At 49.3% G+C, this 27,624-nt stretch overlaps 1 protein-coding gene across 1 annotated transcript in view; it reads left to right on the top strand.

The window, feature by feature from the left end:
- The window catches only part of plekhb1 (pleckstrin homology domain containing B1), a 122,878-nt gene that overhangs the window by 26,357 nt on the left and 68,897 nt on the right, over positions 1-27,624 (top strand). Inside the window, exon 4 of the mRNA XM_038818328.1 lies at positions 16,883-16,922. Coding sequence (XP_038674256.1) covers positions 16,883-16,922 — 40 coding nt within the window. The remainder of the gene's footprint in view (positions 1-16,882; positions 16,923-27,624) is intronic.

The following is a 27,624-nucleotide window of genomic DNA, read 5'->3' as shown; positions in this document are numbered from 1 at the left end:
CGAGTAGCTAGTGCCCTGGATCGTTAGGGTCGTGACGGTGCGTCCTTGGAGGTGAACAGAGTGAGAGCCCGAAGCGAGGGAGATAGTTTACCGTGCAGGGAAGATAGGGAGCGAACAGCGTCTTACCAGATCTGGGTGTACGAAGCTCTCGGTGCTCCCGGATTCAGAGGCACGGTGTCCTGTACCCATTGATATTAACGGTCATCATTGAGTTGCGGAGGTGTTTCGGACGTGACTGGTCCAACGTGACCGCGCTGAGTTGCGGGTAGTCGGCGGCTTGATCAGCTGTGCTGGAGTGACCCCGTGATGACTGCCCTCTGAGTTCGTCGTCTTCCAGGTGAGTTTCAGCGTTTGAAGAGGATGGATCCCAAGATGGCCGCCCCCGTGGATCTCACGTGGCGGGCAGCGAGGAAGATGGCGCCCAAGATGGCGGCCCCCATGAGTCGCATGTGGCCGGCCGCATGGAGGGGTGTTGCTAAGATAGTGGCCTCCATGAGTCGCACATGTCAGGTGGGGTCGGAGTCGGAGTACAGGCTGCAGCATTTCGGGGCCTGCAGGCCTGTGAGTTTTGGAAACAAGTGCTCTGGGCTGCGGGAGAGTTTGGAGAGGGGGATTTCTTCGCTAGGCATAGCCGGGCATAGTGTCCTTTGTGACCACAGCTGCTGCAGGTCGCGTTGCGGGCCGGGCAGTGCAGCCGTGGGTGCTGGGGCTGTCCACAAAAATGGCACACTGGGGCTGCGTAGTGGGTGGGTGGCCGCGCGGCACAGGCCTGGGGCAGTCGCTGGTCGGGGGCCCAGGATGAGGTCGCTTGGTCCGCGGGGAACGAGGTGAGGCTGCGGAACGAGACCTCCATGGTAGTAGCCAATTCTACAGTGGCCTCCAAGTTCTGGGCCCCTTTTTCAAGCAACCGCTGGCCCTGCCATGTACACATCTCTGACAGCGAGCTCCATATGCTGTTCGGCTGATACAGCTTGGTAATTACAGTCCCGAGATAAAGCTTTTAAATGCCACAGGAATTCATCCAACGACTCCGTGGGGCGCTGGCGGCGGGTCGTAAAAATGTGGTGCGCGTAGACCTCGTTGATGGGCCTCACGTACATTCGATCTAGCATGGCTAGGGCCTCCGTATACGAGGTAATACTGTTAAGTTGAGTAGAGATACGGTGGCTCACCCACCGTAGACTGAGTTTCTGCTCTTCTGTTGTTTCTGATGTGCTTGATTCAGCCAGGTAGTCCTTGAAACATCTGAGCCAGTGTTGAAAGATTTATTTCACCTCTGCAGCCTGCGGGTCGAGTTCTAGTCGATCAGGTTTGAGGGCTGATTCCATAGTCGTTTTCTTCAAGTTTCCTAAGACTATTAAATTGATGTGACCATCAATTCACAAGACACGTGGTTGGAAGTGAACAGGGTTTTAATAGTCTTATAACTGAGCCTGCCTGCGACGCGATGAACTGGCAGCAGGCTCACAACTGCAGATATTTATACTTCCAGTTAGTGGGAGGAGCAATGGGCGGAACTATGGGCGGAGCCAAGGGTGGAGCCCAGTACAAACTCCTGATCTCCCCCTATGGGCAGAGCCACGCAACTGCTCATATACTGAGCTTACAGAGCCACAACACATACAATATAGCACAGTGTGAATTACTAGGATTGTGATTCACCACACTTGGTCCATCACGTTTTTCAAAAGGAGTACTAATCGGCGCCAGCGCGACCACTTGTTGGGGAGACCAGCGAATGACAAGAGCCGTTGGACATGGGGTGGCTCTCGTTAATTGTATGGAAACTGGGCTTAAGTGGTGATAATTGGTTTCTCGCCTCGCTGCGGTGAAATCCCGACTTCGCCTATGGGAGCGGGCCAATTGCATCGCCAACTGATTGGCGCCTGGCCCGGTTCTCGATTTTGGACTCTCCCGCTATTGACCGGCCTCGTTTTGCTTGAGCGAGAGTGTAACGGGGCCAGAGGATCACGGCCATTGTATCATTATCCAATTTTTTCATGTTTAATTTTTTTTCTTGTTCAAACTAATTAGCCGTCCTGTGACTCTGTTCCTCCACGTTTTCTTTTAAGAAGGTAAAAGTTTTGAGCCAGGGTCATTCTGGGATCTTCCCGTTCAATTATAACATCAACTGGGATTGTTTCCAACAGGAGTTAGTGCTAAGATAGGAGGAGAATGACGATGTCAATTCACTCCTCCTTGTCCGAGAGACATTGATACCAATTCTAAAATCCCTACTAAGATCAGCTAACTCATCAACCCTAGCACCTTCATGGCCTGTCTGACTCTGCTACTTACTTGCTTAATTAGGCGAACTATCACTTCTTAAGCCAGTTTGTGGGAAATGATGCTGAGGTGGACAAGACGGGAAGCATAATGGGATAATTTCTGACAGAAACACTGCAGCATTTTGGTCATTTTAGTCTGGCAGTCACATGCTGAGGGTTATTCAGTGCCTGATAGACACACAGCCCCATAGTGTGAAAATGCTTTAAGCGTGTGGATCCTGTGCACTGACTGTTCAAGGCTTATCGAGGTTACACATTCTGTTCAGGTTAAAGGGGCTCTAGATTATTGCAGCTGGATCATCTGAAAATTGCCTTAATCACTCAATGCTTTGTATCAAACAAATGCATCAAGGGAGCGCTGTAAAAATAATTTTCTTTTCTTTCTGCACTGGATGAGTCTCCCGTTGAAGAGGCGACATGCTTTATTGTGACACATTCTCTTGCTTGGTTGCCAGAAGCTGAACAGTGAATGGGCTGTTCCAGTCTGAGCCATTTTTCTCTTTTCAAAAATGTTTCAACTTCAAGCGCAGCGACCAGTCTTTGGATGATGGCTGGTGCCGGATAATATGATTCCTGACCCACATGGCAGGAAACCAGCTAGGTGGATAATATCTGCAGTGTTACCGACGTCACCCACATTCCATAAACAAACAAATGCTATAAAATCTGCTGGGGTGATTCTGATTTCCACAGTTTCCTTACATGCACCCCCAGCATAGAATGGTCTGTGCCAGGAGTGCAAATCTGTATTTAGTGTAACAATACCTCCTTCATCATTTAATCATTCAGTATTGGTTTTCCAAAATTCCAAACCCAAGAAGCGAAAGATTAAAACAGGTTTGGGCTCCGGCATGTATTTGCAGCATTTAAATGTCATTGTGTTACTAAAAAATCAACAGAGGTTAATTTAACTGAGGTCTGTGTGGCATCTTATAACCTATTCCTTTATCTAATTCAGGCTGTTTATTATAAATATTCTCAGCACATTTCTAATTTCTAGCACCACACTCCTGGTGTGGAGATTTTGCTGACTAAAGTGTGCCTCCTTTTAGAAAAGTGCATTGATTTTAATTTGCTACACATGACGTTAAATAGGAGGGTTTTATTTAATTGAAAGATCATTTTCTATATAGATTCATGGGACACATGTACTGGGGAAAGAGGGAGCTAAGACCAGTATCCAGGCGAGTGGTACAGTTAAGGCAGTAGAGGGGGTTTAAACTAAACAGAGGCTTCATGTGAAAGGAGATTTTGTTAGCTGTGGCATGGTAGCGCAGTGGCTAGCACGGCGCTGAGGACCCAGGTTCAATCGTGGCCCCGGGTCACTGTCCGTGTGGAGTTTGCACATTCTCCCCGTGTATGTGTGTGGATCTCACCCCCACAACCCAAAGATGTGCAGGGCAGGTAGATTGGTCACACTAAATTGCCCCTTAATTGGAAAAAAAAAATTAGGTACTCTAAATTTATTTTTTAAAAAGATTTGGAACATTGAAGAAAAAGGACCAAGTAGCAGTGCGGAGCAACGATACAGGTATTGGTAATCAGGGTGTGAAAGGAGGAGACAGAATATACAAACAGAAGAGTACACCGGCAAATATTGTCAGAATGAGGAAAAATGACTAAATTTACAGAGGGACGAGGAGGGTTCAGCTGCAGGGAGATTTAGAAATCTGAAAATGAAAGCTCAGCAATAGGAAAATATATCGATGTGGGTAAAAACAAGCTGAGTGGCACAGGAAAGGGGCAGTGAATTTAATGGTAATTAGTGGATCTGAGAGGGAATACAGTAGTAGTATTTAAAAAACGCACAGAATTTTTACAGTAGTAGGAGGACCTTTGGCCCATTGATTCTGCACTGGCTCTCTGAAAGAGCATTCTACCTAGTCCCATTCCCCTGCCTTATTCCCATTGCCTTGCACGTTCTTTCTTTGCAGATAGAAATCCAATTCCCTTTTGAATACCCCAATTGAACCTGCCTTCCCCCACCCCCTCAGGAATTTCATTCCAGGCTCCAAACACCCTCCTGGCGAAAAAAGCTTTCTTCGCATCACTTTTACATCTTTTGCCAATTATCAATACTGGTGGGAGTCGTTAATAGCTTTGGACAGAGCATTAAACAGTAGATTATTGGGGCTCATAACAAAGACAATGTAATAGTTATGGGGGACTTCAATCTGTATTTGACATAAAACCAAATTGACAAAGGCAGTCTGGAACATGAGTTTGTCAAATGCTTTCATGAATGCTTTCTGCAAGACGTTGTGGAGCCAACTAGGGATGAAGCTATTTTAGATGTATTATTGTTCAACAAGGCATGTTAATTAGTAACGTCATAGTAAAGGGCCATGCTCCGTATTTCCCAGTGTCGGATTTGAAGGACATCTTGTGCTGGGGAATCCCTCTTGGCAATTTCCCAGAAGTGCAAACTTCCCCTGGGCAATTGCCCAGCGTTGGGAACCATCCGAAAGTACAATTTAAATCGCAAACTTTAGGTTGTTCTGGCTGTGTTACGCAAATAGCTACCCAGAAAAAGAACATCTTCCAACTTCTGGATAACCTGGGTTTCACCCCCACTACCCAAAGATGTGCAGATTAGGTGGATTGGCCACGCTAAATTGCCCCTTAATTGGGAATAAAATAAATGGGTACTCTTAAATTTATTTTAAAAATCTTGCCTCCATAGAACTCCCACCACATTCTGTTGCCCCAGTGGAATCCCCCCCCCTCCCCCCCCCGCAAACCTAACGGCAAACCCAGATAGAACTGCCCCCACACCCCTGATGCATCAGGGAACACCCCCGCCCCTATTTCCCAGGAAAAATTGCTGTGTTGTCTGGGTGGTCAAGATCCCGGAGGGAATCCCGTCCCTTCAATTTCATGTTTCTCTCCCCCCCCCCCCCCCCCCCCCCCCACCTAAAAACCTACCGATGGGGAAGCCCAGAAGTGCCAGTTTGGACTAGGAGATTGATATGAATCGCGCCAGCTGTTTTGGCACGATGTGCTTTGCGATCTGCCCACATACAGTCATTTTTTTGGAGGGTGGGTGATTTGCTCTGGTGCTGAGAGGGGCAGGGTGTAAACACGATGTCAAGCCAACCCCCAGGTGAGCGACGCCCAGCCCCATGGCAGTGACAACCGGCCAGGTTGGCACTGTTAGGGTGGCAGGACTACACTGTCATGTCCCCAACCACCTGTGGAAAGAACAGCTGTGGGCTTGTCCCTCACTTTCTAGGAAACCGGAGCACCCGGAGGAAACCCGCACAGACATGGGGAGAATGTGCAGACTCCGCACAGACAGTGACCCAAGCTGGGATTCGAACCCGGGTCCCTGGCGCTGTGAAGCAACAGTGCTAATAATCCAGTTCAAAGCATTCAGCCTCCTAGCCATACACAATACTTGAAAAAGCAATGAAATCAACTGTGTGAAACCCCCTTCAAAGGTTTACAGCACTTTAAAGGCATAACTTTCATCATAGATGGGATCACATTCACTTTATTATGATAGAAGTTCATTTCTTACATACTGACTTACTGTTTGAAGGGTCTAGGTGCGCAGATAAGAACATTTTCACTTTATTATGAGGGATGTTTGTTTCTGAGATAATGAATGACTGTTTATACGGTATGGGGGTACATATGTGAATACTTTCACTTTATTGTGGGAAAACCTTAACTTTTACACACTGACTGATTGTTTAAATGGAATAGGGATATTTCAGTGAATTATGGACAAAATTTTATTCTTTCTATACTGAGTGACTGTTTAATGGATTTAAAGTCTGCAGACGGGGTGGGCAGCTAAAGGAATCCCATCCCAGGGAAGATCCCCAGCCTGAGTCCCTCCGACTCAGCACCAGACCCCCTACCCCCACCCCACCCCCACTCCCACCTTGGCAGCTTTTGTTGGGAGGGTACTTACCAACTTCGCACCCTTTGGACTGCAAGGTGCCTGGTTGGCACTGCCAGTGATTAGGATAGGGGGGATGCTCTGCCTGTGATCTGGAGAGGGGGCTCTCAGAGGGACGGGACCTGTCAGAGAGATTAGGTTGTGCCTGTCTCAGTTGCAAAGCGGATGCGGACTCCAGCCATGGCACGGATTTTCCAAGTGCCATAGAATCGCACAGTGGTGTCGCCGCCAGCATTTAGTTTGAAAACCCCGGACAATCGTGGCCCAGAAGTGATTCTCGCCAGCCTCACGCTCCACAGGCAGGGCGGTGGAGGGGGATACTGGGAGCCGGGAGAATCTTTCCCAAAACTGGCTCAATGCCGATTTAAATATGCTAAACTGGTTTATGCCCAGATCCCATCTGCTGCAGAGGGCTGGGAGCACCACAAACTGATCAGCGCCTGGTGGAAACACCGTTTTAGGCTCTCTCGCTATTCTCCCAACATAGCGGGACGTGCGCCAGTATTACGTGGCTGGAAAATCGCCCCATCAGTAGTTGTACAGAAAAATGAATAATGCTTTTACTGTTGGATCCCAAATTACACATCAGCTATTTGCAAAAATTCAACCACAAAGGGAAATAAAGGACCTAACTTGTAATTACAAATATTTTAGCGGTAATTTCATTTTATCATAAGAAGTGGCAAATGAAGCAACAACAAAATCAGGAAAAACATTGCCGGCGGAGGTGGTAGAGGCAGGCACGATAGCGGCATTTAAGATGCATCTAGACAGATACATGAATGGGCAGGGTGCAGAGGGATACAGATCCTTAGAAAATAGGCGACAGTTTTAGATAGAGGATCTGGATCAGCGCAGGCTTGGAGGGCCGAAGGGCCTGTTCCTGTCCTGTGCTGTAAGTTTTCTTTGTTCTTTGTTCTTTTGTTGTCGCTGCGAATGGTTAGGATCTGGGATGTACTCCTTGAGAGAGTGGTGGAAGCAGATTCAACCGAGACCTTCAAAGTAGAATGGAATAATTATCTGAGGAAACATTTGAAGGGCTATGAGGAAAAGTAAGGAAAGTAGGACTAGATGAGTTTTTACTGCAGAGAGCTGACATGGATATGACGGACTGAATGGCCTCCTGTGCTGTAACCATTCTGTGATTTTATGAATTCCTGTAAGCATATCTGCGAGGCTAAAATGACACAGAGCTTGCATCCAAAACTGGTTGAATGTAGGTCATGGGCCTCATGATTGTTCAGGCAAGCTGCCAGAGCCTGATGTACCTCTGCAGGCAGCTGTCCCATTTCAAGGAGACAAATATAGCTCCACTTGCCTCGCTGGCATTGGCCAAAGGTATGGCCTGGAAGGGAAGAGGGCTGGCAACAAGGGGGAAGACCATTGAGTAGTACTGCTGCTCCTTGTACCTCCACAAGCAATTTTCAAGAGGTTTTAAAAGAATACTTAGGGCGTGATTCAACTAATTGGGAGCAAAGTCCCATAGCGAGCGCGTTTAGCCACATATTTCCCGGCACTCACAGTGCTGAGAAGCAAATGGCTGTATAATGCGACTTGCGTTGTATCAGGGGCCTCAGTGGGGAACGTGCAGCTGAGGCCACATATAGCCCCAATCTGTGGGAGCTCCTGGGGCCCCTAAAGCGACCTCCAGACAGAACGCACTGTGGGACGGTGTCCCAAAGTCTCGGGTATCTCGAGAATCTGCACATTAGAGTGAGACTGGCTGTCTCGCCTAATATGCAGATTTGCCAAAAAATGATCCCGCCCAGGAGCAGAGTCTCCCGGCTTTTATGGGCCACGCTACGCCGCGGTGAGTTGCTTTTTGGGAATGGCATGGCCATTGGATTCGGCCCATAGTGTCTGTCAAAGAAAGGGGTGGCACAATTGCGCAGTGGTTAGCACTGCTGCCTCACAGCGCCAGGGCCGCTGGTTCAATTCCACCTCAGGGAAATTCTGTGTGGAATTTGCACTTTCTCCCCGTGTCTGCGTGGGTTTCTTCAGAGTGCTCCGGTTCATCCCACAGTTCAAAGATGTGCAGGTTAGGTGGATTGGCCATGCTACATTGCCCGCAGTGTCCAAAAAGGTTAGGTGAGGTTATGGGGTTGTGGGGATGGGGTGGGGGAGTGGACCTTTGTGGGGTGCTCATTCAGAGGGTTAATGTGGACTCGATGGGCCACCTTCTGCACTGTACATGTTCTATGACCTTTTATGACATTCTAATTGTAAGTGAAGCTGATTCAGCTCCTACACTGCTCATTGCTGGCAAATACGGAACCTAAAACAGGCCCCTAATTTATGTATAGAAGGCTCCTTCACCTTGCTGCCCAGGTCATCTGGAAAATGGCCTCACCCAATATTGGGTCATAATGAGTTCCAGTTGCCATCCCATTAGCCGCCAAATGATTGCCAGCATACGAGATACAGCACTTCATTAAAACACTCATTGATTATACATTTCTGCTATAAATTTGCAAGCCCATCAGGAATTTCTGATAGCTAGAAGCCATCACAAAGAGTCAATATGGTTTGGTGCAAGGAGAAACAGGCAAGCTGTCCGTGTGCTGTGGGTAAAGTGGAACCGGTGGGTGTATTGTACTTAGCCATTCAGAAGCCATTTGATAAGGTGCCACACCAAAGGATAATGTGGAAAATAAAAGCTCAAGGTATAGGGAGTAATATATTGGTATGGATAGAAGATTGGTTGGCTAACAAGAAACTGAGGGTAGGTATAAATGGATCTTTTTTCTGTTGGCAGCATGTAATGAGTGGTATTCCACAAGGATTAGTACTGGGACCTCAATGTTTCCCAATGTATATAAATGATTTGGATCAAAAGACTGAAGGTATGGTTGCTACATTTGCTGGTGGCCCAAAGATGGGTAGGAAAATAAGTTCTGAAGACGACATGAAGATGCTACAAAGGGCCATGGGTTATGTGAGGGGGCAAAGATCTGGCAAATGGAATATAATGTGGAGAAATGTGAAACTGTCCATTTTGGCAGGAAGAATAAAAAAGAAGCCTCTTATCTAAATGGTGAGAGATTGCAGAGTTCAGATTCAGGGGGATCTGGGTGCCCGAGTGCATGAATCAAAAAAGGCTAGTATGTAGGTGCAGCAAATAATTAGGAAAACTAACAGAATATTATTGTTTGTTGCAAGGGGAATTCAATATAACTGTAGAGAGGTTATACTTCAGTTGTACAGAGCACTGGTGGCACCACATCAGGGGTATTGTGTACAGTATTAGTCTCTTTGTTTATGGAAGGATGTAAATTCATTGGAAGCAGTTCAGAGGTTTACTGGACTGATATACCTTCAATTCACAGTGAGGCAGAGAGAGCGAGTGAACAGTAGGCTTTATTAGCCATGAACTTGCCTAGCCAGAGACAGTAGTACAGATGAATGCCGCCCACAGGTGGCCAGCCTATATATGGCCACAGTGTGGGCGGAGCCAGAGGCGGAGCCATACCGGGGTTACAGTACAGTACCTGGAAGCAGTTCATATCACCACTTCCAGGTCACAGGTTACGGTATCATGCACGCATTATGGTGAATACATTCACCACATGGACCAATGCTAGGAATGGGTAGGTTGTCCTTTTTTAAATAAATTTTGTGTACCCATTTCATTTTTTCCAATTAAGGGGCAATTTAGCATGGCCAATCCACCTACCCTGCACATCTTTGTGTTGCGGGGGCGAAACCCACGCAAACATGGGGAGAATGTGCAAACTCCACACGGACAGTGACCCAGAGCCGGGATCGAACCTGGGACCTCGGCGCCGTGAGGCAACAAGGCTAACCCACTGCACCACCGTGCTGCCCTCGGCAGGTTGTCTTATGGGGAAAGGTTGGACAGGCTAAGTTTGCATCCTTTGAGGTTTAGAGGAGTGAGAGGCAGCTTGATAGAAACTTTTAAGATCCTGAGGGGCATTGACAGGATGGAAGTAGAGTGGATGTTTCATCTTGTGGGAGAATCTAGAAATAGGGGTCACTTCTTATAAACATAAAAGGGGCTGGTTTAGCACAGTGGGCTAAACAGCTGACTTGTAAAGCAGAATAAGACCAGCAGCGCAGGTTCAATTCCCAGACCAGCCTCCCCAGACAGGCACCGGAATGTGGCGACTAGGGGCGTTTCACAGTAACTTCATTTGAAGCCTACTTGTGACAATAAGCTATTTTAATTTCATTAAAGGGTCTTCCGTTTAAGACAGGGATGAGGGGAATTTCTTTCTCTCAGAGGATCATGAATCTTTGAAACTCCCTTGCTCAAAAGCTGGTGCATATTGAGTCATTGAATATTTTTAACGCAGAGCGGATAGATTTTTGATAAACATAGGGTGTCGGTGTATGCCGATGACCTGCTACTGTATGTAGACCCAGTGGGAGGGATGCCGGGGGTAATGGAGCTGCTAGTTGAGTTTGGGACCTTTTCAGGCTATAAACTAAATCTAGGCAAGAGTGAGGTGTTTGTGGTGCACCCTGGGGACCAGGAGGATGGAATTGGTAGGCTCCCGCTTAAGAGGGCAGGGGAGAGCTTTAGGTACCTGGGGGTGCAGGTGGCCAGGGACTGGGGGACTCTTCACAAGCGTAATTTCACCAGGCTTGTGGATCAGATGGAGGAGGAGTTCAAGAGGTGGGACATGTTGCCATTGTCGTTAGCGGGGAGGGTGCAGTCCATCAAAATGACGGTGCTTCCGAGGTTCTTGTTCCTCTTTCAATGCCTGCCCATCTTCTTCCCCAGGGCCTTCTTTAGGAGGGTGACTAGCAGTATTTTGAGCTTTGTGTGGGCGCATGGGACTCCGAGAGTGAAGAGGGTTTTCCTGGAGCGAGGGAGGGATAGAGGCGGGCTGGCACTGCCCAACCTTTTGGGGTACTATTGGGCGGCCAATGTGTCAATGGTGCATAAATGGGTGATGGAGGGGGGAGGGGCGGCGTGGAAAAGAATGGAGATACGTCTTGTAGAGGTACGAGCCTGGGTGCCTTGGTAACGGCGCCGTTGCCGCGCTCTCCTAAGAGGTATACCACGAGCCCGGTGGTGGAGGCGACCCTAAGAATCTGGGGACAGTGGAGGCGGCATAGGGGGGAAACAGGGGGCTCGATGGAGGCTCAACTGGGTGGCAATCATCGGTTCATCCCGGGGAACACTGGTGGGGGATTTAGGGGGTGGTATAGGGTGGGATCAGTAAATTGAGGGACCTGTTTATTGACGGGAGGTTTGCGGGCCTGGGGGAATTGGAAGATAAATTTGGGCTCCCCCAAGGGAACATGTTCAGATACTTGCAGGTAAAGGCGTTTGCTAGACGACAGGTGGAGGAATTTCCTTTGCTGCCCTCGCGGGGGGCGATAGACAGAGTGCTTTCGGGGGTGTGGGTCGGAGAGGGGAAGGTGTCTGACATCAATAAGGTAATGCAGGAGGTGGAGGAGTCGTCAGTGGAGGAGCTGAAGGCTAAATGGGAGGGGGAACTAGGGGAGCAGATAGAGGAGGGGTCTTGGGCGGATGCCTTGGAGAGGGTTAACTCTTCCTCTTCATGTGCGAGGCTTAGTCTCATCCAATTTAAGGTGCTGCATCGGGCCCATATGTCTGTGACTCAGATGAGTAGGTTCTTTGGGGGTGAGGAAAGGTGCACCAGGTGTTCGGGGAGTCCAGCGAATCATGCCCATATATTCTGGGCATGCCCGGCACTGGAAGAATTCTGGAAGGGGGTGGCGAGGACGGTGTCAAGGGTGGTTGGATCCAGGGTCAAACCAGGTTGGGGACTCGCGATTTTTGGAGTTGCGGTGGAGCCGGGAGTGCAGGAGGCGAAAGAGGCCGGTGTCCTGGCCTTTGCGTCCCTAGTAACCCGGCGGCGGATCTTGCTGCAGTGGAAGGATGCGAGGCCCCCAAGCGTGGAGACCTGGATCAGTGACATGGCGGGATTTATAAAATTGGAAAGGGTCAAATTTGCCCTGAGAGGATCAGCACAAGGGTTCTATAAACGGTGGCAGCCTTTTCTGGACTTTCTGACTCAATAGCAGCAGCAACCCCCCGGGGGGGGGGGGGGGGTGTTCTTTATTTTTTCTATGGTTATTTAACTTAATATTGTGTTAATTTAGTTGTTGTTAATATGTTTTGTTGTTCATTGAGGTTGGGCGAATGTTTATGACTGTTATTGTTATGTTATTGTTGGTATTTTATTGCTGTTTGTTGTTGTTATATAAATACACCATTTTTCAATAAAAATTATTTAAAAAAAAAAAGATTTTTAATAAACTAGTGGGTGGATGGTTATGGGGATTTGGTAGGAAATAGGTTACAATCAGATCAGGCATAATCTTATGAAATGGCAGAACAGGCTCAGAAGGCCGAGTGGCCTATTCCTGTTCCTAATTCGTGTGTAGAGGTCGAAATTAAACTAAGACATTGGGCGGGATTTTCCATTGCCAGATGCTGAAATCGGGAACGGCGATTGGGCGGAGAATAGGTCCCGACACCGAAATCGCACTGATGCTCCGGCCCCTCCATATCGGTGTCATTGCGACGCGCGCAGTTGCAACCAGCGTTTGCATCTCATTATCGGGTCTACCCACGATGCTGCGTCTTCGATGGCCGAGTTCCCGACGGCGCGGTCCACGTGTGATCTCAACAGTCATGAACCTGATGTGGTGACTATGGAGAGAGAGGGTGTACGGATAGTGTCCAGCACCGCCATACTTTGCTGACAGTCGTGCCGCTGGTGGGGACTTCTGCCAGGGCTATGGGGAGTAGTGGGGAGATGGCCAGGACGTGGGCTGTGGGGTCGGGGTGGATGGGGACACGATCCAGCACAACCGGCACCATATTTGTGGCCGAGATTGTTGCGAGTGTGGGGGGAGTATAGTGTAGGCGCGGTTGCAGCTTGTCAGCCCTGCACGTGCCCATCACGGACCTGGCGATTCCACCACCTTTTTTTGCGTGTTCTGCTGGTGTTCCACACAGCGCCAGTGCTAGCCCCTCACTGGTAGCAGAATCGGTGCAGGTGTGGTGCCGATTGTTCTGCCGTGGAACTCCACAGATCCTCCGTTGAAGTCAGCACTACACCGCAGGAACAGAGAGTCCAGCCCATTGGGTGGAATATTCCCCTCTGTGAACTGAGTGCTAACAGAGGCGAGGAAACCAGTGTATGGCTCAAGTTTTCTCTACAGATTATAGTGTTGCCTGTGCAAAAATAATCTGGCAGCATTGTTTTCACCACCACTCTGGTGGTGGTGGGGGGGGGGGGGGGGGGGGGGGACTGATCGAGCCGGCAACTACAGCTCCACAGAGTTTGGGGTGTCATCTTTAAAGGGTACCCCAATCTGTGATTAAATATAAACCCCTCCCTACTCCCCCATGGACATGGGAGATCCGCACATAAGCATCGAGGTAAACCCTTCCCCCATGACCCCAGTATCAAAGGAATTGGGACTCCTCTCCCCCTTTCCCACCACACAGACATGGGGCAGCCCTAAAAAAGCATTGCCCCCCACCCCCCCCAAAACACAGGCATCAAGGAGATTCTCACGCCCCCACAAGCATTGGGATTCAGACACTTCCCCCACCACACAGACACATCAGGGTGACTACCCCACCCACATAAGCATTGCCCCCACCCCTCACCACACATGAGGGGAACCCTCCCAATGGGGCTCTCCAGAGGGGCCAGCCTCTAGCTCTGCAACTCTGGCATTGTCACCCTAGCACGGCCCCAGGCACAGGTTGGCACTGCCAGGGCATGTTTGCCCCCCCCCCCCCCTGCGCAGGCTACACTTACCTTGGTACCGCCAACAGGTTATCCTCGCCTGATTGCCATTTTTATGTACCTGTTGTAAACCTCGCAGCGTGACTAACTATGTTCAGTGAGGCTGGGTCACAAGCCCTACATCGCTATCTAAATGTATTAAAGTGTATTGTAATGAGGTGGCTGAGAACCTGATTACCAGATTACCAGTCAGGGGCGGAGAAAATCAGGAAATAAGATCTCACCGGCAAGAATCTTGTTTCCCGACTCATGCAGTTTTGGGCCCCTGTTTGTGCTGATGACTAACGCGGGCTCATAATTCCACCCAATATTATTGAGTACTTTTCACACTTTGCCATCCCAATGTTTAAAATAACTTTACAGTCCAATATTCATCACTGGAGTGCTTGATAAATGTCATTGTCCAAGTCCGTTACCAACTCTATGGTCTCTGGAAAATTTCCCCTAAAATGCTTATAATCATCCAAATTTGCAAGGTAAGTAGTGTCGATTTTCAGTCAGTACCATCCGTTGAGAAACCGTATTGAAATATTATCACAGATACTCAGAGAGCTGTAAGGTTAGTCATTTCAGAATACCCTGAGCAGAATGTTGCTGCAGTGGCAAATGCCCCAACACTGGGATCAGAGGTTAGCAGGACTTTCACTTGGAGGCCGCTGCCTCACGCAATCAGGCAGTGAGGGGCCCCGGCCAGTTGTTCCCAAGCCTGCTTTTATTCATTGTTTTTATTCATTCAAGGGATGTGGCTTTGCCAGCAAGACCAGCATTTATTGACTATCCCTAGCTGCCTTTGAGAAGGTGGTGGTGACCTTCCTACTTGAGCCACTGCAGTCCATTTGGTGTAGATACACCTGCAATGCTGTTAGGGAGTTCCAGGATTTTGATCCAGCGACAGTGAAAGAATGACAATATTTTAAAATAAATTTAGAGTACCCAATTTATTTTCCCCAATTAAGGGGCAATTTAGCGTGGCCAATCCACCTACCTTGCACATCTTTGGATTGTGGGGACGAAACCCACGCAAACACGGGGAGAATGTGCAAACTTAACACGGACAGTGATGCAGAGCCGGGATCGAACCTGGGACCTCGGCGTCGTGAGGCAGCACTGCTACCCACTGTGCCACCGTGCTGCCCTAAGAATGACAATATATTTCCAAGTCAGGATGGAGAGTGGCTTAGACGGGAACCTACAGCTGGTTGTGTTCCCACGTGTCTGCTGCCCTTGCCCTTCAAGTAATGGAGGGAATGAATGTTTGTGGATGGGGTGCCAAGCAAGCGGGCTGCTTTGTCCTGGATGGTGTCGAGCTTCTTGAGTGTTGTTGGAGCTGCACTCATTGAGGCAAGTTAAGAATATTCCATCACACTCTTGACTTATGCTTTGTAGATTGTGGACACACCTTAAGGAGTCAGGAAGTGAATTAGTCTCTGCCCTGCTCTTGTAGCCACAGTATTTATATGGCTAGTCCAGTTCAGTTTCTGATCAATGGCAACCTCCAGGATGTTGATAGTGGGGGATTCAGTGATGGTAATGCCATTGAAATTCAAGGGACGATGTTTAGATTCTCTCTTGTTGGAGGTGGGCATTATCTGGCACTTGTGTGGCACGAATGTTACTTGGCACTTGTCAGCCCAAGCCTGGATATTGTCCAAACTTTGATGCATTTGGAAATGGGCTGCTTCAGTATCGAAGGAGTTGCAAATGGTGCTGAACATTGTTGTGCAATCATCAGCGAACATCCCATTTATGACCTTATGATGGAGAGAAAGTCATTGATGAAGCAGCTGAAGATGGTTTGGCCTCGGACTCTACCCTGAGAACTCCTGCAATGATGTCCTGAAACTGAGATGATTGACCTTCAACAACCACAATCAACTTCCTTTGTGTAGGGATGACTCCAACCAGCAGAGAGTTTCCCTCCTGCTTCCCATTCGCTCCAGTTTTTCTCCTTGATTCCATTCTAGGCCAAATGCAATCTCATGGGGGTCAAAGGTCTGTTCATCATATTTAAATGGCAACCAGAGAGTCATCAACTTCTTGCAACCCAGCTGTATTAGTCTGCCTGTCTGAGACACAGATTTTGACCTTGAACTGCTGCCACCTCTCCCCACCTGCCACACTTAGATCCCTGGAGTTGTTGCCACCCCCTACTGACCTCTGGATCCCAATCATCCGCTGTTCCCCATTAACAGTGAACCCATCGCTCAGTGCAGGGAACGAATGGCCTCATGATTCAGCCATGCCTCCCTGCAGATTCTCCTACGGTTGTCCAGCATGGAGGGAGGCCCTGTTTTCATTGGGTGAGTCAGGAACTGATCCCAAATAAAATCCACTCCCAAACCAGAGTGTGCAGCTGTTCCAACAAGAAATGAGGTAGGAATTTTGTGCCTTTGATGCCTCTACTTTTGGCATTTGTTCACTGTCAAGTAACAACCTAAACTGACCCACAGTTCAAAAACACATTTTGTCTCTGCCGGTAATAATGAACAGATCGTTTAGGGCCTCACGGTAGCATGGTGGTTAGCATCAATGCTTCACAGCTCCAGGGTCCCAGGTTCGATTCCCGGCTGGGTCACTGTCTGTGTGGAGTCTGCACGTCCTCCCCGTGTGTGCGTGGGTTTCCTCCGGGTGCTCCGGTTTCCTCCCACAGTCCAAAGATGTGCGGGTTAGGTGGATTGGCCATGCTAAATTGCCCGTAGTGTAAGGTTAATGGGGGGATTGTTGGGTTACGGGTTACGGGTTACGTGGGTTAAGTAGGGTGAGCATTGCTCGGCACAACATCGAGGGCCGAAGGGCCTGTTCTGTGCTGTACTGTTCTATGTTCTATGTTCTATGTTCAGGTAAAATATGTGTATTTTATTGTTAAAGTGTGGAAAAATTCTAGAGGTGCTCACGTTTGAAAATGTATTGGTTCTTGTGTGTGACAGGGCATGGAAGCTGGCGTTTCTGGAAACTAAATACAACCTGGTAAGAATTTTTGTTTTAAAAAAAAATAGCTAATTTACGTCAAGATTAGTTTTTATTTCAGGTTGCCCTGAGTTTTACTTCAACGTCAAGTAGAGGTAAATGAAAATGTACTCCTATGAATTAATTCGAATTTGGACGCCCGGAGCAGGGAGATCAAATCTCAAATATGGCTCACTTTGTATGTGACTGGGGTGGTTGTTAAGGGCTTATACTCCAACCACATGCAATCCTTTTTTGATAGATATAAGCCCCACATGATATTGGGACTGTGGCTGCAGTTAATGGTTTCTGTGGAGTTTGATGCATGACCACCAGTCCCGAACACTACTGCTGATTTCCCATCCCTGTGGATTGAACTGAAGTTATAAATAAAGGACCTCTTTGTGTGCTGCTTCAATATGTGCACTTAGCTTTGCTCACCACTGGCTAATTTTTCATATTTGTAGACTGCAGCTGGAAGTGTCAGCTTTTTCGTAAGATTAAGAATACATTGTTGTTATCCTGAATTGCCTGCTTCTTGCAAGCATTCTATGTTGCAATGCGTTCAATGTTTTACATTATCTTCTGAACAGTCATACAGATTGGATTGCTCCCGACCACCTCCCCCTCCCCCCCCCCCCCCCCACCGCCGCGTGTTACCTCCTGTTTCATATTAATGTTTCTCCAGATTGTGACAGATAATGGCCACATCTACTGTTTTGCAGTTTGCATGGAAAAATTGATGTAATAGTAAAACGCAGTCACTGAAAAATGCATCAATCGCTCTGTCTCTCCATGTAGTTTTTTTTCACTTGTTCTATGTTTGCTAATCATGGCTCAGTGGGGCAAGTAGAAGAGGCAAGTCCCAAGAAGTACCTCAGCCTGTTAGGAAATTGCACAACATTGAGCTCTCTTACCATCTGGGCTAACTGGCCTTATTCACCAAGATCGCACAGCATTAAAAACGGCATTTTGCTTATCAGTCAGCATAAACTAGTGACCTTAATTAGAAGCAGCTGATGATGATTTCATCTGTTTGGTATGTAGGGTGCTCAGTTTTTTCATTGACCGATAAAAATTGCTCGAGCTGTCATCAATCATTACTCTCCTCATGCAAAAGATTCAGCCCATTGGGCAGGATTCTCTGTTCCCCGCTGCTGAGATCAGGAGCGGGATTCTCCGATCGGCGATGCCGAAATCGCGTTCGGCGATTGGCCAGAGAATCCCTGTTTGCGGCAAAATCGGGGGCGGCAGCTCTTTTGCGATGCGCCGCCCCCTGGAAAATGGCATGCTCGCAGAGTACACCTCAGGCAGTCGGGACAGCCTCAGGACATCACCTGAGGCCCTCCGCCGATGCTCCGCCCCCGATGGGCCGACATCCCGATGGCATTGGAAACCTTGTCCTTTTTTTTGTGAACCCGGCGTGGTGGCGACAGGCTGAGTCCAGCGCTGCCACGAGGGGGGGGCGGGGGAGCCATTCTGCGGGTGGTGGGGGGCTTTGACAGGGGCTGGGGGCAGTGGTCGGGAGTGGTCTGGGGGGTGGAGAGCCTGGTTAAAGGGGGGCAGTTTTTGGCAGGCCGGGTCCACGAGTGGCCGGCGCCATGTTGCACGGCGTGGCCGCCACCGTGCGCCTGCGTGGCCATGGACTTGGCAATTCTGCAGCCGTATCCACAGGATCGATGCAGCATTTGCGCCATTTTTTCGGGTGTAAAACGCCACTGTTCACACACCGGCGGCAGCACTTAGTCTTCAAATCGGAGAACCCTGCCCCGTGAATCCTGATTGGATGGAGAATCTCATGTCAAGGCAAATGCGGAAACAGCACTGCGGGGAAGACCCGTCCCCAGTCTCCACTCCCACCCTGCCGGCTGTAGCAGCCTTTACGGCACGTGGCAGCCGAAACACGTAAACAGCTGATTTGCATTGATTTGAATGCAGTTAATTGCTGGAAGCCCAAATCAGCTGTTGAACACTTCAACAATGCTAAGTGTATTTTGCAGTTAGAAAAGAGGAAGTGAAACCACTTAGCTGCTTTGGGGGTTGGGGCTGCTCCCTTTGTCAGCGGAGGGGGGGGGGGGGGGGGCGGCGGTCATGAGCATTTGTGTTTTGGTTGTGGAGGAGGACCTGCCTGGCCCTGGACGCTGGGATCAGGCCGCCCGTTCAAAATGGCAGCCTGACCTCAGTAACTGCAGAGAAACCAGCATGTCCGATTGTATGCATATGTCAAGCATTGAGAATCTCACCACGGTAACGCTGTTTTGCACAGGCGGGAGCACTTAGACTCTGGAACAGAGAAACCAGGCCATTGTCTCACTTGTTTACACTGCACCTGTGTGACGTTCAGCCAATTAATAAAATTAGGTTGCTGGTACATTGGGTCTCAACTACCAGATACAGGGAACCATTTTCTGCCCGAAGACAGTGCATTGCTACAGAATCATAGAGGGAGCTTAGCTCCTCGTTGTGAGCTTTCAGTCAAGCTCAATACTGGACACAGCCAGGAACAGCTCAGAGAGGATTTACGTTGCAGCAAATGGAATGTTTACTACAGCAAGGACAGTTTTTGTAACTATTTGGTCTTATTTTTGGCCATTGACACAATAACGGCCGGTTTTTGGCTACCAAGACTGGTAGCTCAAGTCAGGAAATTTCCTGATCCACCTGATGTGTCTCGGTGAAAAGTACCCCGAAGTGTGCAATTTTCATTCTGCCGTTGGTCACGCAGAGGAAAGGGCCCATTGACCCCGGAAACAGAGTATAGGCGGCCTCGGGGGCAGGCGAATGCTGAGGCGGGCTGGTTAGAAGGCCTGCCTCACTTCTCTAGGACTTTGTCCCAGTTGTTTTAAAAGTTGTTAAATACTCTAACCCTTACCCCTCACACTCTCTCACCCACCCACTAACCTCCATGACTCTTCAACATCCTCATGCCAGCTCAATGCCAACTCATGCCGCCACCCACTCCCCCCCAGTGATCCTTCATACCCATCATGCCAATTTATGCACTCCACTTTTCCCCCCATGGCTCCTCACACCCTTCACGTCAACTCCATATCCACCATGGGCAGACCTCAGGTGCTATGTGGAGATGAAAAAAATAAGCCTGTGATAATCTAATACTGCTCTCACTGCTACACACTTGATAGTGGGAAGTCTCCCATTCATAGAGCCCGTTCAAAGCTTTTAAATCTCTTCAGCTAATCTTTGAATAGCTTTTCTAAGCTGTCAATCAAGCTGTAAACCCAGAACCGCTTGCTGAGATAATTGTATCTTTTGAAACTGAGCCAAACATTCATAATGACATTCTGATACCACTGGGTAATGTCAACAAAGAGCCCTATTAAAACTGCATGACTTGATGTTTCTTTTTTCCTAACCCACATCTGTTATTCAAAGTAGTCCAGCTTTTAACTCTCAGTGACCCTGTTTATTTAAAGTTTAAGGAGCAGAGGATTTGAAAATGTTCAGATCACGACAATTATAAAATACTTCAATGCTTTTCAAGAGCATTTCCATCTACTCCATCAATTTGTGATTCCCATAGTGCGGGAATGTGATCTGTTTAAATTCAGCACTGGAAGAAATTGGATCTGTCAGAAATGGGGACGGGACATAGAACATAGAACAGTACAGCACAGAACAGGCCCTTCGGCCCTCGATGTTGTGCCGAACAATGATCACCCCACTTAAAATCACGTAACCCGTATACCCGTAACCCAACAATCCCCCCATTAACCTTACACTACGGGCAATTTAGCATGGTCAATCCACCTAACCCGCACATCTTTGGACTGTGGGAGGAAACCGGAGCACCCGGAGGAAACCCACGCACACACGGGGAGGACGTGCAGACTCCACACAGACAGTGACCCAGCCGGGAATCGAACCTGGGACCCTGGAGCTGTGAAGCATTGATGCTAACCACCATGCTACCGTGAGGCCCTTGGATGTGACTTGCACATCCAAGTCACACCCACCATTTTTACAGGTTTACAGAGCCTTCCCGAGCCCGTGAAAATATGACCCCATAAGTGTATAACATCAAAGGTCACATGATTGCTTCTTTACCTATCAGCAAATAAGAAACAATTTAAGATGGGTGGGATTCTCCCGTACACGGTGGGACGGAGTGCTGTGAACCACTCTGGCGTCGGGCCACCCCAAAGGTGTAGAATCCTCCGCACCTTCAGGGCCTTGGCGCACCCTGGAGTGGTTAGCGCCCGGCCGGCCGGCGGGATAGGGGCCGAAGGGCCTCCGCCGACTGGCGCGAGTCGGCGCATGCTCGGGAGTGCCAGCGTGTGCTGGCGTCATCCCCACGCATGCGCACAGGGATTCGCTTCCGCATCGACCATCGCAGGACCACAACGGCCGATGCGGAAGGAATAGAGCGCCCCCACGGCACAGGCCCGCCCGCGGATCGATGGGCCCCAACCGCAGGCAAGGCCACCATGGGGGCACCTCCCGGGGCAAGATCCTCCCCGTGACCCCCCAGGAACACCGCAGCTCGCTCGCGCCACCAGGTCCCGCCGGTAAGGGACCTACTCTGATTTACTCCGGGACCGGCTACAGGCGGGCGGGACTTCGGCCCATCGCAGGCCGGGTAATTCGGGCGGCCCCGGCGCCCATTGAGTCGCGCCGGACCCCGCCATTCTCCGAGGCGGGCGGTGCGACTCACGCCGGGCCGGCTTTTGGGGCGAGAGAATTGGGAGGACGGCAGGGGCGGGATTCACGCCGACCCCCGCCAATTCTCCCACCCGCGGGGTGTCGGAGAATCCCACCCATGGTTACACTGGTAGGGGGAAGAAACATTGGACTCAGAGATAAAGGGGGAAATTCTAAACCAACACCGCAGCAACTTCCCCCCCTCCACTCCAAATTCTGGATTTATGATCCAAGTATCTGAGCTGAAGAAACCATGCATTTCAGTGGTAGCACAGTGGTTAGCACTGTTGTTTCACAGCTCCGGGGTCCCAGGTTTGATTCCTGGCTTGGGTCACTGTCTGTGTGGAGTCTGCACGTCTCCCCGTGTCTGCGTGGGTTTCCTCCGGGTGCTCCGGTTTCCTCCCACAGTCCACAGATGTGCACGTTAGGTGGATTGGCCATGATAAATTGTCCTTAGTGTCCAAACAAAAGTTTGTGTGGGGTTACTGGGTTACGGGGATAGGGTGGAGATGTGGGCTTAGGTAGGGTGCTCTTTCCAAGGCCCGGTGCTGACTCGATGGGCCGAATGGCCTCCTTCTGCACTGTAAATTCTATGATTCTTCCCTAAAACATGCCTCCCCTCCACCCAGCTCACTGATTAAATTCTAAACACACTGTGATTGATTTATCCTTTCCACTCCCCTACATTTCCAATTTGATTCTGTATTTTCCCGCCAAACCCCCCCCTGCACTCTCAGACGTAGCTGCCATCTGCTCCCAGCCCAAAGCAGCCTGTCAGTCTAGCTGGCAGCTGGTAAAGGTCATTCAAATCAGGTGCTGCCATTTAAATTCGGCAGAATCTGCAGGGAACCCTTTCTTCCAGGTTGCCGGTCCAGAACCCATCCCCACTGTTCTCTTCCAGGCTCTGAGTTATTCTCAGGCTCCAACGTCTCAGCATAATTTTGTCTTTCGACTTCCCGTTACATTGTCTCCTGACTTGTTTCCATTGAAGTGAAGGATAAATAAAATCAGGAGGGGTGTGGAACAAGCTGTCCTTCTGCTGTCAGTCATTTTACATCGCACCAAATCAAAATCCCCCCCCCCCCCCCACCCCCCCCCCCCCGCCTCTCTTAGCTGATAAAATGCTGAGTGAGATTGTTGATCGCTGCTAGGGAAATCATGGGCATTATAATTGGCTGCATAGCCTCTCTGTTAAAGAGGGTAAAACAGACAAGGTGCTCTGAAGAAGAGTCACATGGACTCAAAACATTAACGTCGTTTCGCTCCCCACAGATGCTGCCAGTCCTGCTGTGTTTTTCTGGCATTTCCTGTTTTAATATTAGACAAGAGGCCTGCTTGGAATCACTAAGGGAGCCAGGTTCAATGTGCACTTGTGGGGGCACAGGGCAAAGGCAGCTTTGAGTTTGGCTGAAGAGTCAGCAGAACCAAAAGAGGTCAACCGAATTCAAGACCTTCTATCAAGGGCTGTACACCTCCTAGCCCCCCCCCCCCCCCCCCCCCCCTCCCGAATTCAAGACCTTCTATCAAGGGCTGTACACCTCCTAGTGTCCGTCCGTCCCCCGATGGGGACGCGGGGATTAAACAATTCCTCGAAGGACTGGAGCTACCAGTTGTGGGGGAAGACAGACAGGGGGATCTGGAAGCACCAATAGACCTGGGATAAATCATGGAGCGCATCAACTCCATGCAGGCAAGGAAGGCGCCGGGACCCGACTGGTTCCCGAAGGACCTCTGCAAACAATCCGCACCAACTCTGGCCCCACACCTAAGGGGCATGTTCGCGGACTCGTTGGCAAGGGGCATTTTCATTGATACCCAAAATAGACAAAGACACAACGGAATGTGGATCATATAGACCCATTTCGCGACTAAATGTGGACACGGAAATACTCGCAAAGGGCTTAGCCAGAAGGCTGGAAAGTTGCGTACCAGAGGACCAAACAGGTTTTGCCAAGGATAGGCAACTCACTGCGAATATCACGCAGCTTCTGAATGTAATAATGACCCTTCCCCTCCTCCCCCGTGGAGAGAACACCAGAGGTGATCGTCTCCCTGGATGCAGAAAAGGCCTTCGACAGAGTCGAGTGGAAGTACCTCCTCGAGGTACTGGAACGGTTTGGGCTAGGAGCGGGATTGGGCTAGGAGCGGGATTCACCGCCTGGGTGAGGCTCCTGTACAACGCTCCCAAGGCGAGCGTTCGAACCAACGCCACCAACTTTGAATACTTCAAGCTACAAAGAAGCACAGGGCAAGGATGTCCGTTGTCCCCCCTCTTGTTCGCGCGAGCAATTGAACCCCTGCCGATAGCCCTGTGGAACGTGAAAATCTGGAGGGGCATCCAGAGAGGAGACAGCGAGCAGAGTCTCACTCTATGCGGTAGACCTCGAAGCCACAGGAAGGACTGAAGGCAATCATGCAGTTCCTGAAAGAGTTCGGAACCTTCTCGGGTTATAAACTCAACCTGGACAAAAGCGAGGCATTCCCAGTGAACCCAAATGGGGGGGGGGGGGGGGGGGGGGGGGACAGAGCTGGAGGGACTTCCGTTTAAAATAGCTCAAAATAGATTCCGATACCTGGGGATCCAAATACCAAAGACTGGACAGAGATCCACAAGTGGAACCTGACAGGTCTGGTGAAGGAAGTGAAAAAGGACCTACAGAGATGGGGCGCACTCCCACTCTCCCTGACAGGGAGAGTGCAGACGATCAAAATGAACATGCTGCCAAGGTTCCTCTTCCTGTATAGATCCATACCGATCTTCAACCCCAAGGCCTTCTTCCAAATTGCAGACAGCTTAATCATGGCGCTTGGGTGGGGGGTGGGGTGTAAGAATCCGCGAGTTCCCAAACCAATGCTGCAAAGGAGGACAATCAAAGGTGACTTGGCATTACCAAACCTGCAGTACTACCATTGGGCAGCAACGGCGGAGAGACTGAGGGGATGCGTACATGAACCCAACTCAGAGTGGGTGTGGATGGAGAAGGCCTCCTGCAAGGGTACAACCCCCCGGGCCTTGGCCACAGTAGCACTCCCATCCCCCTCGGCAAAATATACATACACAATATACAAAATATACATCACATCAGCCCAGTGGTAGAGTTGAGAAATACCAAGGGGCAATAAACATTAGTGGGTGTCATATATAGACCCCCAAACTGTAATGCTGATGTTGGGAATGACATTCAACAAGAAATTAGAGATGCATGTAATAAGGGAATATCGGGGATCATGGGAGATTTTAATTTGAATTCCAGCGTATACGTGACGGTTTTCTTGACCAATATGTGGAGAAACCAACCAGAGAGCAGGCAATCCTAGATTGGGTACTGTGTAATGAGAAGGGAATCATTGCCAAACTGGCTGTGAGAGACCCCTTGGAGATGAGCGACCATAACATGATAGAATTTTTTATCATGATGGAGTGGAGAGTGAAGTAGTTGATTTGGAGACTCGGATGCTGAATCTCAATAAAGGAAATGATGAAGATATGAGCCGTGAGTTGGCCTTGATAGATTGGGGAGAGTTATTTAAAGGGATGACAGTGGATAGGCAATGGCAAACATTCAAGGAACGCATGGGGGAACTGCAGCAACTGTTCAATCCTGTCTGGCACAAAAGCAAAATGGGTAAGAGGGTCAATCCATGGCTTGCAAAGGAAATTAGAAATGGTATCCAATCCACGAAAGAAGCATACAGATTGGCTAAGAAAAATAATAAGCCTGAAGATTGGGAGCAGTTTAGAATTCAGCAAAGAAGGAGCAAGGTATTGATTAAGAAGGGGACAATACAGTACGAAAGGAAGTTTGCAGGGAAATCAAGACTGACACTAAGAGTTTCTATAGTACGTGAAGAGAAAGAGATTGATAAAGACAAATATAGGCCCCCGACGGACAGAAACAGGGGAATTTATAATAAGGGACAATGAAACGGCTGAGCAATTGAATACATACATACATCCCCCAAGCCACAGGAGACACAGGGCCGAAGCCGATGGAGGGAATAAAGAATGGGTGGGGAGGGGAGAAGAAGGGACTGATCAGGGAGGGCACAAGAGGAGATGGACAGGAGGGGGCTGGGGGTGGGGGGGGGGGGCGGGGGGGGGGGGGGGCGGGGAGGACTGCACGCTGAGTCAGATGGCGGCAGACTGTATATAGAAAAATTCAAGTAAAGAAAAGGAGAAACCTTTCTGTATTGTACAGTAAATGAACACGAACAGCAATGTATGTATAGAATTTTTGAAAATACCAAGAAAAAGATTTTTTTTTAAACTTTTACTCTAGAAGAGTCATAAAATCCCTCCAGTGCAGAAGGAGTCCATTGGGCTCATCAAGTCTGCACCGACCCTCTGAAAGAGCCCTTTACCCAGATACACTTCCCTGCCCTATCCCTGGACACTGAGGGCAATTTACAATGGCCAATCCACCTAACCTGCACGTCTTTGGACTGTGGGAGGAAACCGGAGCACCGGGAGGAAACCCATGCATATACAGGGAGAACGTGCAAACTCCACATAGACAGTCACCCAAGATCGAAATTGAACCCGGGTCCCTGAAGCTGTGAGGCAGCAGTGCTAACCACTGTACCACTGTGCCGCCCATCACTAATAACTTTATCTTAGTGAGGAAGTCCCATTAAATAAAAATCACCTTGCAATAAAAGTGAGAAAGCCTGCACCAAACAATCAGTGACTCTATGTTTGATTTCCTCAATGCAAACATGGAATGAGGAATTTAATATTAATTAATGTAAACCTGAAAACCGAAGATTTACACAGCACCTTTAATGAAAAACTGCATGAAGCTTAACAGCTTTGGAATTACTATAAGAAGTAGCCTAGGTGATAACATTTTAATGCTGGAATTATCATTAATAGAATTGCTTTTTTCCCTATTGTTCCCCTTTGGCACCTTGTAACATCTCTGGTAAGAGATATGCCACTATTAAACTAAAACTGGATGCCCCGATTTTCACAAGAGCAGAGCAGTCACCTGGCCTCCTGATTTTTCCTATTTACTCAATGCTTCTCCATGATACAATAGCTTAGAATATAACATTTCCCACCTTGGAATCCGGGGTGTTGCACTGTTTTTTTTTCCATATCTAACTATTGTTTAACAGCAATAGGAGCTATAAAAGCTTGCCCAGATAAAGCTATTCATAGCACAGTGGTTAGCACTGTTGCTTGACAGTGCCAGGATCTCAGATTTGATTCCCAACTTGGGTCACTGTCTGTATGGAGTCTGCACGTTTCCCCGTGTCTGTGTGGGTTTCCTCCTGTTGCTCCGGTTTCCACCCACAGGTTCCGAAAGACGTGCTGTTAGGTGAATTGGGCATTCTGAATTCTCCTTCAGTGTACCTGGACGGGGGCCGGAAAGTGGCGACTAGGGACTTTTCACAGTAACTTAATTGCAGTGTTAGTGTAAGCCTACTTGTGACAATAATAAAAATTATTATTCAGGTAATGAATTAAGGATAAGAAAGGATGCGGCTTCAGCACTTTCTAGACTGAAAATTCGGCGGGATTCACCCATTTTCTGGTGCGGAGCCCTCCTGCCGGCATCGGGATCCTCCGTCCCGCCAGTCGGCCAATGGGGCTTCCCTTTGTGGGCACTCCTACGCAATCAGGAAATCCCCGGGTGTGGATGCGCTGCCGGCGTAACAGAGAATCCTGCCGACGGAGAATCCAGCCCCAGAAATTTGAAAAGCCATGGGCTGGATTCTCCGCAGCCACGCGCCGAACGCGGAGAATCCAATTTCACGCCGATATCAGGCCGGTGCTGGAGCGGAGAATCGGCGTGATCGCGGAATACTCCGCGTGGCTGGGGGACCATTGCCAGAGGCCAGCCCAGCGATCCTCCGCTCCCGACTGGCCGAGTTCCCGAAGGCGTAGAACTAACCTGCTATCGCCAGTTGGGATGCTAGTGTGGCAGCTGTGGACTCACTCCGCGGCCAGCCTGATGGGGAGTGGGGGAATCGGACACCGGGGGGGGGGGGCCTTAAAGGCGGCCGGGGGACAGATCGCCAGCGTCAGATCTTCGGGCATGCAGCCGATCGGGGGGCTCCA

This window comes from Scyliorhinus canicula, chromosome 14, assembly GCF_902713615.1.
Source record: "Scyliorhinus canicula chromosome 14, sScyCan1.1, whole genome shotgun sequence".
NCBI lineage: Eukaryota > Metazoa > Chordata > Chondrichthyes > Carcharhiniformes > Scyliorhinidae > Scyliorhinus > Scyliorhinus canicula.
This window is presented reverse-complemented; position numbering and strand designations above follow the sequence as displayed.